Source organism: Miniopterus natalensis, chromosome 3, assembly GCF_054644295.1.
Source record: "Miniopterus natalensis isolate mMinNat1 chromosome 3, mMinNat1.hap1, whole genome shotgun sequence".
In the NCBI taxonomy this organism is placed as follows: Eukaryota; Metazoa; Chordata; class Mammalia; order Chiroptera; family Miniopteridae; genus Miniopterus; species Miniopterus natalensis.
In genome coordinates, this window is record NC_142083.1 from 94,207,205 (window position 1) to 94,221,782 (window position 14,578).

The following is a 14,578-nucleotide window of genomic DNA, read 5'->3' on the forward strand; positions in this document are numbered from 1 at the left end:
CAAGCAGGCTGCCTGACATGCACCCAACAGTTTCAGGATACACAGTTCCTGACCACAGGACCATTCCTGAGCAGACACCAGAGCGACCACTGGGTGCATTCTCTCTGAGGCAGCCTGTTCTCTTTTTGTTACCAGCTCCCACTTTGAGAGGAGCTGGCACCACGGTATCAAGGGGAGGGGGGCCATCCACCGGCTGCTGAGACTCTAATAAAGTTTATTTCCTCAGAGGCCTGTGTCCCCTTCCTGCTGTCCTGCCCCGTGTTTTCATGTTTCCCCTCTGGATGGCTTGTCTGGGCACTGAGGTCCCTGCCCGAGCAGTGAGAACCACAAAGCACTGGTTTGAGCACCTGTAGCTCCTTTTATTCTTACTTTTTTGTCGGTTTTTTTTAAACATCACCTGCCTGTAGGTGAGGACAGGGGTTGAGGACACGATGCTAAGAAGCCCACGGGGCCCAGCAGCCACTGCTCTGCCCATCTTGCACCTCCCATGGAGCACATCCAGGCCCTGAGTAGCAGCCCCTCCTCTCCTCCCCTGCAACCGTCTGCAGAACCTGCCCCGTGTCCCTCCTCGGGACCCTCCACCCCAGCGTTCAGGCTGCTCGGTCACTGGGGGCAGTACCCAGAGGCCCTGGCAGGGACTTTTAGCTGAGCACTCAGACCTTCTGGGCTGAACAGCAGCGCAGGCAGGGGCCTCCCTGCTTACACACTCAGTACCGGTTGGACGGCCCACACCACGGGTGGCTGTACCACAAAGCCCACGCGTCAGCCTGGCTCCTCAGGCCTTGTGCTCGGCCCTCCTGGCCTTCCCTTCCTCCAGCGGGATGGTGCCAAGGGACTAAGGAGAAGACAGTGGAAGGAGCTTGTCTTTGAGTTTCTCCAGAAGCAGTAGCGCCTTCACAGCCAGCATTCTGCAGTCCTCATCCGGGTCCTTCTCAGCCACGTCTGCCAAAGATGAAAATAAAACAGCACAGGCAGCACTACATGGTGCTGAACAGGCCAGCCCTCTTCAGTTTTGTTTCATTTAAGTCTTCCTGACGGATTCCCCGCAGGGGCCTGGTGTGGCCAGCTGCCCTGGGCTTCAGGCCTGTGGCACCAGAACCCTCTGGCTGGGGTCCCTGGTGAGAGAAGCACCTTAGATACCAGCAAAGGGCTCTTCACAGAGTCCTTGAGCAAAAGCAGTGCTCCCTCCACCCAGGCTGGGAACTCTAGCCAGATGGAGAGACAGCTGTGAGGAGTAAATACATATCCCTCCAGAGAGTCACTCCAAGGTAGCAGCTCTCACCCCAAGGAAGGAGCCTGCACCCCAAGACAATGGAGCCTGTCCTGGGACAAGGGACACTGGGTGCCACAAGCCTGCAGCATGGGAATCTAAGTCTTGCAACCTTTCTGAAGAGTTGGAATTTTCCAGAATGAAAACAGATGCCATCTCCCACATCAGGGCACCTTCTCTCAGGTCCCTCTGCAGGACTCCCCAAAGTGACCCCAGCAATGGCCATGTTCCCATCCCCACACTTGGGGACACTTAGAGTGCAGATAAAGAGGGACATAACACTCATGCCGGGCCTTGGACAGGCTCACTCAGTTCTGGGAATCTCCACGATGTTCGACACACCCTGACAGCCACTGGAACCCTGCAGGCTGCACCAGCCTCCCGTCCACTTGCCACTGCAGCCTGGAGTCTGGAACTCACCTGCCAGCCATGACCGGGCTTCCAGCAGCTCATCTGGCAGGTCTTCCAACAGTCGCTCAGCCGGAACACTGAGGAGGACGCAGGAGACAGCAGACAGCAAGCCCCGGCGCACATAGCTGCTGAGCAAGGCCAAGGGCTCAGCCCCAGCAGAGCCGCAGCCTAGCCAGGGAGACCCCGATTCTCCTCCGAGCGCAGCAGCCATCCAGCAACAAAAGCTCACCCGGCCCTGCCTAGCTGCCTCCTTCGTGCAAGGCCAAGCTGCCCCTCGGCCACCCCTGGGAGCCACCATCAGCCTCCCAATATCCACTTTCTAGGATTCAGTCCCCCCACCCCTACCCCCACCACCCCCGTGTCCATGTGGGGCCTTTGCTCTCAGTCCCTGGCCACTCACATGTCACCATGGAAGCGAAGGGCCCACACGAACTCCAGCAGAGCCTTGCCCATTGACACAGCCACCTGAAACAACAGAGGCCAGTGGGCAGGAATCTTGGCACCCAGCAGTCCCCACCTTGGACACTTAGGTCCAAACACTCCTATCCCTTGGACCTAGCTGAGGTCCATGGGAAGAACAAAGCGCTCGCACACACTCCGCACAAGGTGGGGGCCGTCAGCTGCCATCTCCCGGCTCACCGTGGTATTCACAGCCAGGTACATCAGGATCCCCAAGGTGTGGACCAGTTTTCCAAGAACCAACTGGTCATCTCCCAAAAGGTCGAAGGTCACCAGAGGCCTATAACACAGAATCAAGCAAATGGCACAGGCCAGGCACTCAGCCAACTCCCCAGCCTCCTGGGCTGCCAATGTATATCCCTGCCCCCTGGATGCTGCTCCTTACCACCTATTCCCATGTGGCACCCAAGCTATATGGGAAAGGTGTTAGACACCCAGTCACACTGCAATGCTGCCTGGCACAAGCCAGGGCCTGGGTCAGGAAGGAGGGGCCATGGCACTTGAGGGATACAAAGCCACCACTGGGCCACACACAGCAAAGGTGGCAGCCCCAGGCTTGCCTCTGAAGGGAAGGGCTCCAGTCCCTGGCCCTCCCCACATCACCAGAGAATCATACCCTGTGTGATGGTGGCCAAGGGGACATCCTTAGCCCACGCAGGCTGAGGCTGAACAAGGGCAAAGGAGGGGTGGGCAGAGCATTAGCAGCATCGAGGCTCTGGCCTCACCACAAACCTGACACCTGTGACAAGAAATGTGACACCTAATGCCCTCACCTCATCATTTAATCCATGATCCTGCTGCTGCCCAAAGCCCCACCTCAGACACCCCCCCAGGAAGCCTCCTGTCCTCGGAGGTATCCAGGGCTCATGTTCCCCAAGCCACAGACTTCCCACTCACCTGTCAAAACCTTGAATGAGGGGGAAGAAGAAGTAGCCAGCCACTGAGTTGAATTCGTTGGGGCTGCCAGCCGGTCCCTGCCTGGAAGCGCCCTGCCAGACACACAGGGCACCACGCTGCACACAGAGCACGGCCTTCCCTCCCCCATGCAGGACCTTCTCATGGAGGGGTCCGTGCACCCCTCCCTGTGCACCATGGGAAGGTATGCAGCCTCCCTGGACCCCACAGGCTGGATGCTAGAAGCACCCAACCCCATGACAACCAAGAATGTCTCCAGATGTGGTCAAATGTCCCTGGGGGGCAAGATCACCTAGCCTAGGCAGACCCCAACAACACAGCCCATACCGGGGCCCCTGCTGCTGACGTAGAACACTTGGGGCTTTTTTTTCACATCTGATTCTGCACTCATGTCTTAAAATCAGTTCAGTTTGATACCCTACAGCATGTCTCGTCACTCAGTTTGTGCCCAAAACTCTCCCTCCACAGCACACTAGCACCTCCATGCAGACAGTGCCTCCAGCCTGCCCAAAGTTCCCACCCGTGAGGACCTGACCCGAGTCCGGGCTGACCTTGGAGAAGCGCCGGGTCTTCCCTCTGATCCTCTCGTCCACCACTGCCCGCCAGCTGGCAGCCCCGGCGCAGCGGGGCTGGGACGCGGCGCCCAGGGAGCCGCACGGGGAAGCCCTCCCGAGGCGCCCGGGCCGGGACAGCTCCTGGGCGGCCAGAGTCAGGACCTGGAGGAGAGACAGACTCAGGGCAGCTGCCGTCGCTCTGGGGAAGGATAACATCTCACTCAAGGTAAACCGAGTGTCCCATCAGCACCAGCGGCTCTTGCCGTCTTCAAAGGGGGAGGTTCAGGGACCAACATAGCGTCAGTTCCAAGTATCTCAGTATCACTTTGCTTTGTGGGGGGACAGGAGGGAAAGGTGGGCAAGCTCCCTGCTGACCAGCACATCTAATCCTGACCCCTGCGTCACAGGAAAAGGTGATGAAGGCCACGTGTGGGTGGGTCCTGAAAACACGAGTGAAAGAAGCCAGACCTAGGTGGCCACAAGTATGACTTCCCTGATAGGAAGCACCCAGAACAGGAAAATCCACAGAGAACAAGAGGGACTGGTGGTTGGTTACAGGGGCTCGGGAGGGGGAGTGAGTGCTCACGGGCTGTCTTCTGCTAGTCATGCGAGCTTGTCTGAAAGTAGACAGGTGTGACAGTCACACAACGCTGTGAATGTACCAAATGCCAATGAATTGTAAAGAGTAAAATGGTGAATTTTCTGTGTTGTCTTAGTATTTGCTTTACTCTAGTAAGATACACATAACACAACATGTACAATTTTAACCACTGTTAAGTGCACAGTTCAGTGGCATTAAGTACATGCACACTGTTGTCACCACTATCCACTTCCAGAATGTCGTCAGCTTCCCAAAATTAACCTGTCCCCATTAAATACTAACTCCCCACCCCTCTCCCTGAGCCCATGGCACCCACTATTCTACTTTGTCTCTAAGATTTTAACTCCTCTAGGATCCTCATGTAAGAAGAATCATACAGTATTTATCTTTCTGTGTCTGGCATATTTCACTTAGCAAAACATCCTCCAGATTCATCCACACTGTAGCAGGTAACAAGATTCCCTTCCTTTTATCTGACAGATGTTGGTCCCAGGCTCTCAGGTGCAGTGATATAGTATTCAGAAGGCCTCTGGTCCTGCCCTCATAGATTTTGGCAAACACCTGCTCCCTGGCTTTGCACCAGGCCTGGCCCCTCCCATTAGGGCAGCTTGGGCCTGACAAGTGGGACAGGGACCCGGGGCACTCACGTCCAGGATGTCCATGCGCTGCCGGAGGCTGTAGTTGATGGCGTAGAACTGTGAGGTCAGATATTCCGCCACCTGAACCAGGCAGATGAGAGGTCGCTATGGATCACAACCCTGGAGGTAGGGCCCCAACACAGACACTAGCAGGGGGGCATGACTTCGACATCTCATAGCCACTGGGACTCACCCGAGCAGGGTCTGTGACTGTGACAGCCACCAGGGCTCTCTGGCGCAGCCCCTCAAATCCCACCACGCTCGTCTTCTCCTCCAGGTGCAGGAGAACCTTGGCTAGCTCCACACTCACCTACAAACATGGTTCAGGGTGCTTCAGCCCCCCAAAACCTGTCCCAGGCCCCCCACAGTCTTTGGCTTTCCTTACAATGAAAGGGACATATCTCGGAGAGCCTGGGGCTCTGTGTGCTCCACCTCCCATCCCAGTAGAGGCCCAGACACAGGACTCCTAGGGAACACTGAAGCACAGAACACAAGCCAGGCCAGGTTCCCTGAGGGCACATGCTCCTCCCAGAAGGTTGCCTACACCACCACCCCCATGACCCTGACAGCCTAGCTCCTCTACCTGCTCACCTCCCGAGTGGCAGCCGGGCTCCTGAAGACCAGCCCCTCGAGGGCCTGCAGGGCTGCCTCCCAGCGCTCCCAGTCCTCAGACGTGGTCAGGGCTGAACCCAGAAAGGACTCCATCATTCCTTGGCCCTGACCTTGACCATGGCAGAGCCAGCAGCCAGGGTCTGGGCCCTGGGCAAAAGGCAGGTGAATCCCCAGAACATGAACGGATCCCATTGCCCAACCATCCCAGAGCAGGGCTGTGCTCAGGGTTGGGACCCTGCCAAGGGGCACTCAGTGGGGCCCATGCTGTGTGGAGAGAGAGGCCCACCTTCCAAGCAGTCCCGGATATACATGGGCACCTTGCCGCTCTTTAGCTCTTGGTCCCCTGACATGTCGTAGGGGACAAACTCGTCATCACTGTGGAAGAAACAAAGACAGGAAGAGCCTGCGTGTCACCCAGGAGCAGAAAAAAGGTGACTGGGGGGGGGGGGAGCAGGGGGCTGAGGCTCGGTGCGCCCGCCATCACCAGGACAAGCTCTTGAATCACCAAAATTCATCTCCCAGGCCCTGAATGGGTAGGTCAATTGGTTAGAGTACTGTCCCAATACGCAAAGGTTGTGGGTTCGATCCCGTCAGGGCACATACAAGAAGCAACCAACGAATGCATAAATAAGTGAAATGACAAATCCATGTCTCTCCTCTCTCTCTTCCCCTTCTCCCCCTCCCCCCCACCTCCCTCTCTCTCTCCAAAGATAAAAAAATAAAAATTCATCTCCCAGTCCCTGAAGCTTCAAGAACAGCTGATGGGCTAAGGCTACACTGAAGCTGAGCCCCTCCATGCTGGTTTTCACATTGGGAAAAGAGCCTGGAGAGAGCTGAGTCAGCAGGGCGCCATAGGCTGACCCCTCATCTCGAGACAAGCCCATCGGCCCCTGAGTTCACCTCATGGGCTCTGACACCAGCATGGGGCTGCCCAGGCCTCAGTGCCTTCCCACCCGAGATCTCCCTCCTACCTGTCAAGCTCGGAGTCAGAGCCCTGAGGCGGCACCTGGGGGACTCCACCACCTACAGTCTGTTTGTCAGGGATCTCTGCAGCGATAGATGGGCTTTTGGGAAACAAAGAGGAACCCTTCAGGGACAACCTCACAAGTTCTGGTCCCAGAACCTATGCCTCCCAAGGAAACGCTTCTTCCACCCCCCACCCTAGTCTTTTTAGCTTCTGTCTCAGCAACTGGAGTCCAGGATGAGACGGAGTCCAACACGCCTGCAGAAACTGCCCCCACCTGGCTAACCATGCCCAGAGCTCAGGGGGGGGAGACCTCACCCCGTCTCCAAAGGGCTGTCAGCAGCGGGCTGGGGGGTGGCCAAGGCCAGCATCTCGCGGCTCAGTTCATCCTCTACGTACTACAACAGAAAAGATCCGGAGTCGGTCGGGATGGGACAGGCAGAGCAGCAGAGCCAGGGCCCCTCCAAGGCCCTCCTCCCACTGCAGCCCCCGGTCTGTACACCTCCAGCCTCTGAGAGCCAGAGCCTTTCAAAAGCAGCTCTCTAAGTCTCCACCTTGGCAGAGGTCAGCGCTAAGTGTGCTGAAGGCTAAAGGGCCCCACCCTTCCTGAGGGAGCTAAGAATCCCCCAGGACGGAGTAAATGCGGCAATGCCCCGAGGATGTCCCAGAGGGCTCAGCAGAGGGAGAGGAGGGGATGCCTAGGATGGCCTGAGAGTTAAACACCCAGGGATCCACCTGGGGGAGCTGCTCGAGCACAGCGGAGGGGCTATACCTCCACTCCCCTAGTCTAAGCTATGAACCCTCAGCATGGCCACCAAACACTAACAAAGAGATGCTCCATGAGCAAGGACCCAGGAAGGTGAGGTGACACCGAGGCTGGAGGTTCAGCAGCTTGGGGAGACCACTGCTAACCTGGAACTTTAGGGGAGGCCCCTCAGGGTGGATCCGGGCACTGGCCACCTCGGCCACAATCATGCCCAGGCGGCGCACAGCAGGCAGACTGCTGTCCAGGCGGCACTTCACTCCTGCCATTAGGCTGGCCAGCAGCTCTGGAAGCACAGTCGTACACATGCTGAGCGTGCGCATGCGGGAGGGGGGCAACGGGGAAAGGGTGCCCGTGCCACCAGCTCACCGTCCCGGCTGTCCTGGAGCTCCGTGTCCCCCAGGTGCGCCAAGCAGATAAGGACAGCCTTGCTGACATAGCACTGCTGTGGCAGGGGTGCATGGCGGATGGCGCTGCTGCTGCCCCACGTCTCCAGGAGCTCCTTCAGGGCCTGGTGGGCAGCACAGCCCTGGCCTGGTCAGACAGCCCCACCCGCCTCCCCTGCATCCCAGGCAGAAGGGTGCTCCCTCCCCATCCCACCAGTGGGTGGTCCTGGAACACTGCAGTGACTGAGGGCGAGACAGGACATACCTGTACAAGGAGTGGGCGCCGTTGGCTATCCATGGCCAGGTACCCCAGCAGGCTCTGCAGCACAGGCGTCTGCAACAGAAGCCGAGCATCTCGTCACTGTCCCCCAGGCAGATACCACCCACCTGCCGCCTGCCTGGCCAGGGGAGGCCAGGGGGCCAAGGGCTGTCTGCCCAGGAGTCCTGGAGCAGGAAGGGGTCTGGGCTAAAGGACAGGGGCGTTTCCCAGGCAGCTGAGCACTGCTCCAGCTACACTTGCTGCAGTCACTTCTCTGGGACCCGAGGCGACCCACAGCCCGCAGCCCTGCTGGCACTCTCACCGTGAATCTGTACTGCAGGAACAGGAGCTTTTGGGTCATTACAAACTGGGCCTTTTTACTCTTCATCACCAGGTTCCCCAACAGTCGAGAGAGGACTTCAGGCCTGTGAAGCACGGTTGAGAAGAGAGGGAATCTTAACGTATCGGGCTGGACCCCGGGCTCCGCACTAATCCGGGGAGCCTGGGGGAGCGTTTCAGCTCCCAGCAGGTCCTGTTTCTCCCTCTTCCTGATAAATGTGGAAACGAGGGAGAGCCCGGCACCTCAGTGCATCTGACTGCATCTAGGGCTAAATACTTCACCCAGAGTAGGGGTGGCCAGCCTTTCCTATGAAGGAGAAGCTGGCTACGTACAAAGGGAGGGCAGGCAAGGTGTCACCTGGATCCCACCTTCCACCTTCTTGCAAGAGAAGCATCTGCAGCGGGAAGGGTGCCTTGCTCCTTACCCGGGAGCAGCCTCCACAAGCCCTGTCAGCACGGCCTCCACAGCCCGGTCAGGCACGCACTCCAGCAGGCGCCAGCACACCCGCTGCCAGAGGCAGCTGCCCTGGGTGAGCGCTATCAGCCTGGGCACCAGCACACCCAGGATCTCCTCTGAGGGAAAGCAAACAGGAGGCCCTGAGCCGGGGGCCATGGGGCGTCCAGTGTCTGCAGCCCGAAGGCCCACCAGTTGCATAGCCAAGCCCCTGCCAAGGAGCCCAGGACAGCTGGCATCAGCCCACCTACAACCAGGCCCAGGCAGGGGGACCATTGCTGTTTCGGGACACACAGCAATGCTCCCACCCTCCGCCAGGGAAACATACCACCCACCCCCTCCCAGGACAGCCACCAGGAGGACAGGGGAGAGGACCAAAACATGCTGTGGCTTCTTCCCAGACAGGAAACACTCACTCTGCCTCCCGTAGACACAGACCTTCCCGAGGACCTGAGACACAAAGGAGACTGAGCAGTCCAAGCCACCTGGGACACGAAGGAAAACGAGATTTTAAAGGAGGGCAGCAGTAAGGCTATCAAAGAACACCTGACAGGTGGGAACAGACCTCATTCCCGGGCAGGCGGACTCCATGGTGTGAAAATGCCAGCTTGTTCAATCTCATCCAACCATAACCTTAATAGGACTGTTCTAAATTGAAGAACCAATAACTGTTTTAAAAGCTGTACACAGCCCTAGCCCGTTTGGCCCAGAGGTTAGAGCTTCAGCCCTGGAACTGAAGGATCCTGGGTTCAATTCTGGCCAAGGGGACGTACCTCAGGTGCAGGCTCAATCCCGAGCCCTGGTCAGGGCATGTGTGGGAGGCAACCAATGGATGTGTCTCTCTCACATCAATGTTAATGTTTCTCTCTCTCTCTCTCTCTCTCTCTCTCTCTCCCCCTCCCACTCTCTGAAAAGCAATGGAAAAAATATCCTCCGATGAGAATAAAAATAAATAAATATAAATAAATACAAAGCTTTACACATATTTGCCCACTTAATCACCAAAATGTTCCTCCGAAGTAGGGAGGGTACTTGCAGCACCGGGAGGAGAAGCGCTGAGGGGTCTGGCCAAGGCAGCCAGCTACTCCCAGGGGCAGGTGGAGCGCTGAGGGAGGAAGGGAGGAAACCAGGACATAGGAGCAAGAAGGGGGGGGGCCTTCCCGGCTCCACTAGAGGAGCCAGGATGACGGAGCCGACCAGGATTCAGACGGGACCCACGCACAACGGCAACGATGGAAAGGTGATGTTTGTGATCTGAAGAGGGGCGCCTGCATAGCCACTGCACAGTGAAGTAGATCACAAACATCCTGGACACCTTCAGAACCTACTGGCATCACCCAGCAAAAAGCAGCAGGGCTGGAAGGCCTGGGGAGATAAAAGCCTCACTTCCCTATGGGTCTCTCCCCCCTACACCAGTGGTGGGGAACTTCGGGCCCATGGATACGGCCCAGCCCTCAAAATCACTTGCCAAGGGAACCACAGGCAGGACTCGAAATTCAATAAATCTCGCTTTTTTAAGTTGATAATTTTGTATGGCCCACGAATGATGTTATAAATATCCAAATGGTCCTTGGCAGAAAAAAGGTTCCCCACCCCTGCCCTAGACAGTGATGCTGCCTCCCTTGAGAATGGTCCTGGGACTCCATGAAGCAACATATAAAAAGGGACTCGAGCAGCACCCAACTTGGTGCCAGCTCCACAACCTCAGCAGCTAGAGTACTGGACACTCCCAGGCAAGACACCTGCCCCCACAAATGACACTTCAAAGGCTTTGTGATGAGAGGGTGAGCAAAAAGCCTCTCCCACAGTGCCCCTCCAGGCACCCAAGATGACCAATGACAAAGACACTGAGACAGACCCAAGCCAATAAGGACAAGCAGACCGTAGTCAACAGCCATTTCAGAGGAACCCTCATCACAGTAAGAACTCCAGTTTTCAGACTGGGGACAGTCCAGCTGTTACTGAGTAAGGACCCAGCAGTGAGCAGCCCACCTGGCTGGCCTCACGAGTCTCTACCCAAGAACTGAAAAAATCAGGAGTCAGCTCCACCTCCAAGGTTAATAGCCAAGAAGTGGGTGAAACTGCAGCATTTGAGTCAATACCACCCCAAACAGGAGACTTCTGACCCACCAATGGCACCACCCAGAGACTGCAAAGCACCCTGGGAGGGCTGGAGGGGACGGCAGCCCGAGAAAATGGTTGAAAGAGGGACGCTTTTGAGGGGCCCTCACCTCGGAGAGAGTCCACGACAGCCTGCAGCACCCGCACGGCCTCCTCCCCGAGCAGAGGAAAGTAGTTCTGAGGGAAGAACTCAGCTAGGTTCTCATGCTGCAGACAGTTGCCCAGGCGGTCGGGCAAGCTCACCACCTTCATCAGGAGTGCCTCCTGGAGCAGAGGAAAGGACAACTCCGTCTGCTGCCGACACTGCCCCTCCATGACAGCAGCCATCCTGCCCTCGCTCAGGAACCGGGCCAGCAGCCTCGCCATCTTCATCAGACGAAAACTGGGACTGAACCAAGAGCAGGTGTGATGGGCAGAGCCCCAAGCCCCTCCCCCCTCAGCATCCTCGGCCAAAAGGAGTAGCAACAGCCGTCATGAAACACGCAATCCCAACAACTTAATTGGCCCTCATGTCCTCCACCTACATTGAAAAGAAGAGTATTTAAATCTTGCTGCTAAATAACTACAATTACCAGTGGGGCACGAGGACCTGCTGGGAGCCCAGAGCAGCCTCCTGCCTTGGAATCATACTGGACACCACCGCCCTCTCCTGGCAGTGCTTTTAACATGGTGCTTGCTTTTTTCAGCAACCACTGAAAACCCAGCTTTCCAACAGCAAGGCATCCCCCCTAGGACTGTCCTGTGCTCTGATGTGCAATCTAGGAACCACCCCAAGTGAGTGGTCCCATGAGCTTGCTGCGGGCACCTGAGTGCATCACTGCAGAGCTGGGAAGCACAGGATGAAGGAGAGGGCCCAAGGGGATGGCAATGCACTGCCACCAGTGTCACCTCAGTCTGGAGCTAACCCACTGCCTCTGCCTCAGCCGCATGGACTCAAACACTCCTGCTCCCTCCCCTCGCCTACACATCAGGGACAGGATAGACAGCAAGGGCTATCCCATGGTAGAGATTAACTCAAACCACTTTTAATTTTCAGGTGCCCTGCCATTGGCTTGCTAATGCTTTGGATGTGACGAGTGACCCTGTAATGAGACTCAGCCCCACTCACCCAGCAGTACCCTCAAGGGCCTCCATCAGCACCAGGAAGGCTTGGTCAGCGGGGCCCTCCAGGAAGAAGCTGGCCCACAACTCCTCTAACTGGCCATTGGGCAGCAGCTCCAGCCAGTCAGGGCTCAGCTTGCCAACAAGACATCTGAGAAAGGCAGAGAAGTGGACCCTGGCAAACTCCTCCTGCTCCCCAGGGAGGGCTGGGTTCTCTGTTCCTCCGAGATAATGCTTCAGGGACTCCAGAGTAGAGAAGATGCAGCCACCATCCTTAGAAGATGAAAGGATGTGAACAGCCTCCCGGACGGCGATCCGCACTGGATCCATCCTGTTCACAGGAAAGGGCGTGAGAAGTGCATGGAATCATGGGCATCCACATGGGACCCAGTCTGGGACAAGGAAGCATTTCCCACCTACCCTCAGGAACCCCCACCCTCTGGCCTCTTAAGTAAGCTTCCTGGGGAAGGGGACCTCATTCCCCCTCACCCCTACTGCACCTAGCAGTATCCTCTCCCTCCCACATCCTTCACTGTTTTCACCAAGAGTCCTTTCCAGGACCTGAGGCCCTCTATGGCACCCTCTACATTAGGGCAGCCAGTCCAGGAACACAGGCCAAAAACTGGAGGCATCTTCAGCTGTCACGCTGGAAATAGCAGGGGCCAGGTAAACATTCCGTATGCACGAGACAGCCCCACAGCAGAGGATTCTCCAAACCAAATGGCAACAGTGTCGAGGTAGGCAGACCCTGGTCCAGAGGCACCCATCCATGCACTTCCGACTTTCACCTCGCAAACTCCCTTCCTTCTTAGAAACCACAACCGTCTGTGGGTATTTATTTCGGATCGGATGCCCCTGCAGGACTGACCAGTTTGTCACCAGTGCACCCAGCCTCTTGATAAGGCTGTATTAGGGGCCCAAGAGTGTCCCCAAAAGCCTCGTGCCTCCCGACTCAGCCCAGTCAGCGAGGGCTCCCGTACACAGTGTGCAGGCCGCCTAACTGGGCAGCGATCGGCGCACCTCACGCCCCCTACCCAGGGTGCGTCCGAAGCCCACCTCGCGGCGTGACGGGAAGGGAAGGGGGCCTCGTGGGAGGGGAGGGGTCTCCGGGACTGGAAGAGGGCCTCGGCAGCGGGCGGGGATCTCGGAGCGGCGCGCAACAGCTCGGTCCCAGGAGTAGCTGCAACTCGCTCAAAGCCCGCTCCGCCGCGGTGGCCCCGCCGCCGACTCGCTGTGGTCGCAGAGGCGCCGGCTGTACGCTCGACCCCAGCGCGCGCGGCCGCGGAGCACGCGCTCCCGGCCCCGCCGCGGTGCCGCTGAATTTCTTTAAGCCCGCGGGTCAGCTGATCGATCGCGACCAATCCGTGAAGCCGGGGAACCGGAAGACGCTCGGGGCGGACGGCATCTGCGCCTGCGCGAGGCCGGGGGCCGGACCAGCGCCGGATCGCGGGAGGAGCCTTGCGGGTGGGGCCGCGCTCCCCCTCCTGGCGCGGAGCCTGTTTCTTCAGCGCGCCCGCTGGCGGCCGCCTTCTGTCTCCGTGTCCGTATTTTCCCGAGTGATCTCCCGCTCCCTCGGCTCCCGAGACCCAGTTCTCTCCCGAGCGCCGCGCGTGCGCGCCATGGCCAAGGCAAGACTCTGCTCTCCAGGGGCTACGGGCGTTATAGGAAAACGCCCGGTAGCCCAGGAAGCAGTGACCGCGGGGAGGGCCTCGGGATTCACGAACGTGGCGGTGGAAGTGAGACAGGGACAGGAGCTGCACCGGCCGTAGGTGGCTTTGGGAATTAGCTGCAGTCAAATAAAAGGAACAGGCCAGTTCCTTGGTCGCACCAGCCACTTTCCAAGGGCTCGATAGCCACCTGTAGGTAGTAGCCCTTGTGCATCCCGGCAGCTCCTAGATGCGGTACCTGCCGTTTTGGCCCGAGCTCCTATTGGCAGCGTGCGGGAGTGATCTGGGAAGACCGCAGGAGGAGGTGCCAGTTAAGCCTAGACCAGTGATTTTCAACCGTTTTCATCTCATAGTACACATAAACTAATTACTAAAATTCTGTGGCACACCAAAAAATATAATTTGCTGATACGACAAAAAACAACAACAACAGTATTTGTCCACATGGGATGGCTGTTGTGTTGGCTGTTGTCATTTTTTTATTTGACAGTCTAAGGGAAAAGAGATCAGTGCCCCTGATTGAATAGTCAGGTATTGCATGTTTTAAAAATTCTTGGGGCACACTGGTTGGAAATCGCTGGCCTCGACATCCTTGTGGAGAAATATGGGAAATATTTGTTCACTCAACGTACATTAATTAAGTACCTGCTGCATGCAGCAAGCAGTCTTCCAGGGAAGAGAACGAAGCAGATAAAGTTCCTCCATATCAAGGGGAAAAATGAAGTACATGAGCAATACATCAGGTGGCAAAGAGTGGTAGGAAAAAGGAGGCGGGTAAGAAAATGAGCGACTAAGGCCAAGTCTCATGTTAAAACGTCCACCCTGGGTGCAATTGGGAGAATCAACGGTAGGGGGCAACCAGCGGGTGCAGGGAGCCCAGCTGGGTGGCTGGTGTAAAGACCCATGTGGGCCAGTTGGTGAAAACTTGGTGACCTGGGACATTTGTGTGGAGTAGAACTGATAGATTGGATGTGGGGTGTGACAGGGAGTGAGGAGTCGAGGACGGTGCCTTCCTGGGACTTTCCGGGAATTCCTCCCAGTCCACTTTTAGATTAGAGCCCTCA

The 14,578-nt window shown here is 57.3% G+C and overlaps 1 protein-coding gene across 2 annotated transcripts; it reads right to left on the reverse strand.

Moving 5' to 3' along the window:
* Nucleotides 1–358: 358 nt before the first annotated feature.
* TELO2 (telomere maintenance 2) lies at nucleotides 359–13,138 on the reverse strand. Of its 2 annotated transcripts, XM_016208084.2 has the most exons (21): nucleotides 12,904–13,138; nucleotides 11,855–12,178; nucleotides 10,857–11,134; nucleotides 9,042–9,110; nucleotides 8,597–8,744; nucleotides 8,155–8,257; nucleotides 7,839–7,907; nucleotides 7,557–7,698; nucleotides 7,337–7,473; nucleotides 6,743–6,822; nucleotides 6,432–6,524; nucleotides 5,747–5,835; nucleotides 5,440–5,531; nucleotides 5,042–5,158; nucleotides 4,858–4,929; nucleotides 3,607–3,771; nucleotides 3,038–3,129; nucleotides 2,321–2,420; nucleotides 2,082–2,146; nucleotides 1,691–1,806; nucleotides 359–942 (listed from the first exon to the last, which is right to left on the reverse strand). In XM_016208084.2, the coding sequence occupies exons 2-21, from the start codon at nucleotides 12,175–12,177 to the stop codon at nucleotides 836–838; spliced, it is 2,457 nt and encodes an 818-aa protein (XP_016063570.2). In that variant the 5' UTR covers nucleotide 12,178; nucleotides 12,904–13,138; the 3' UTR covers nucleotides 359–835. The 2 variants fall into 2 exon arrangements, with proteins under 2 accessions (XP_016063570.2, XP_016063571.2); XM_016208085.2 differs by lacking the exon at nucleotides 12,904–13,138 and having other exon boundaries at nucleotides 363–942; nucleotides 10,857–11,010; nucleotides 11,855–11,943.
* Between the last annotated feature and the right edge of the window lie 1,440 nt (nucleotides 13,139–14,578).

Coding starts and splice junctions, on each gene's coding strand:
- TELO2 (XM_016208084.2), bottom strand. CDS start 12,177: ATGGATCCAGTGCGGATCGCCGTCCGGGAGGCTGTTCACATCCTTTCA. Junction 2,147..2,320: donor ACCTGGCTGTGAATACCACG/GTGAGCCGGGAG, acceptor CTGTTGTTTCAG/GTGGCTGTGTCAATGGGCAA. Junction 1,807..2,081: donor CTTCGCTTCCATGGTGACAT/GTGAGTGGCCAG, acceptor CTTGCTCAGCAG/CTATGTGCGCCGGGGCTTGC.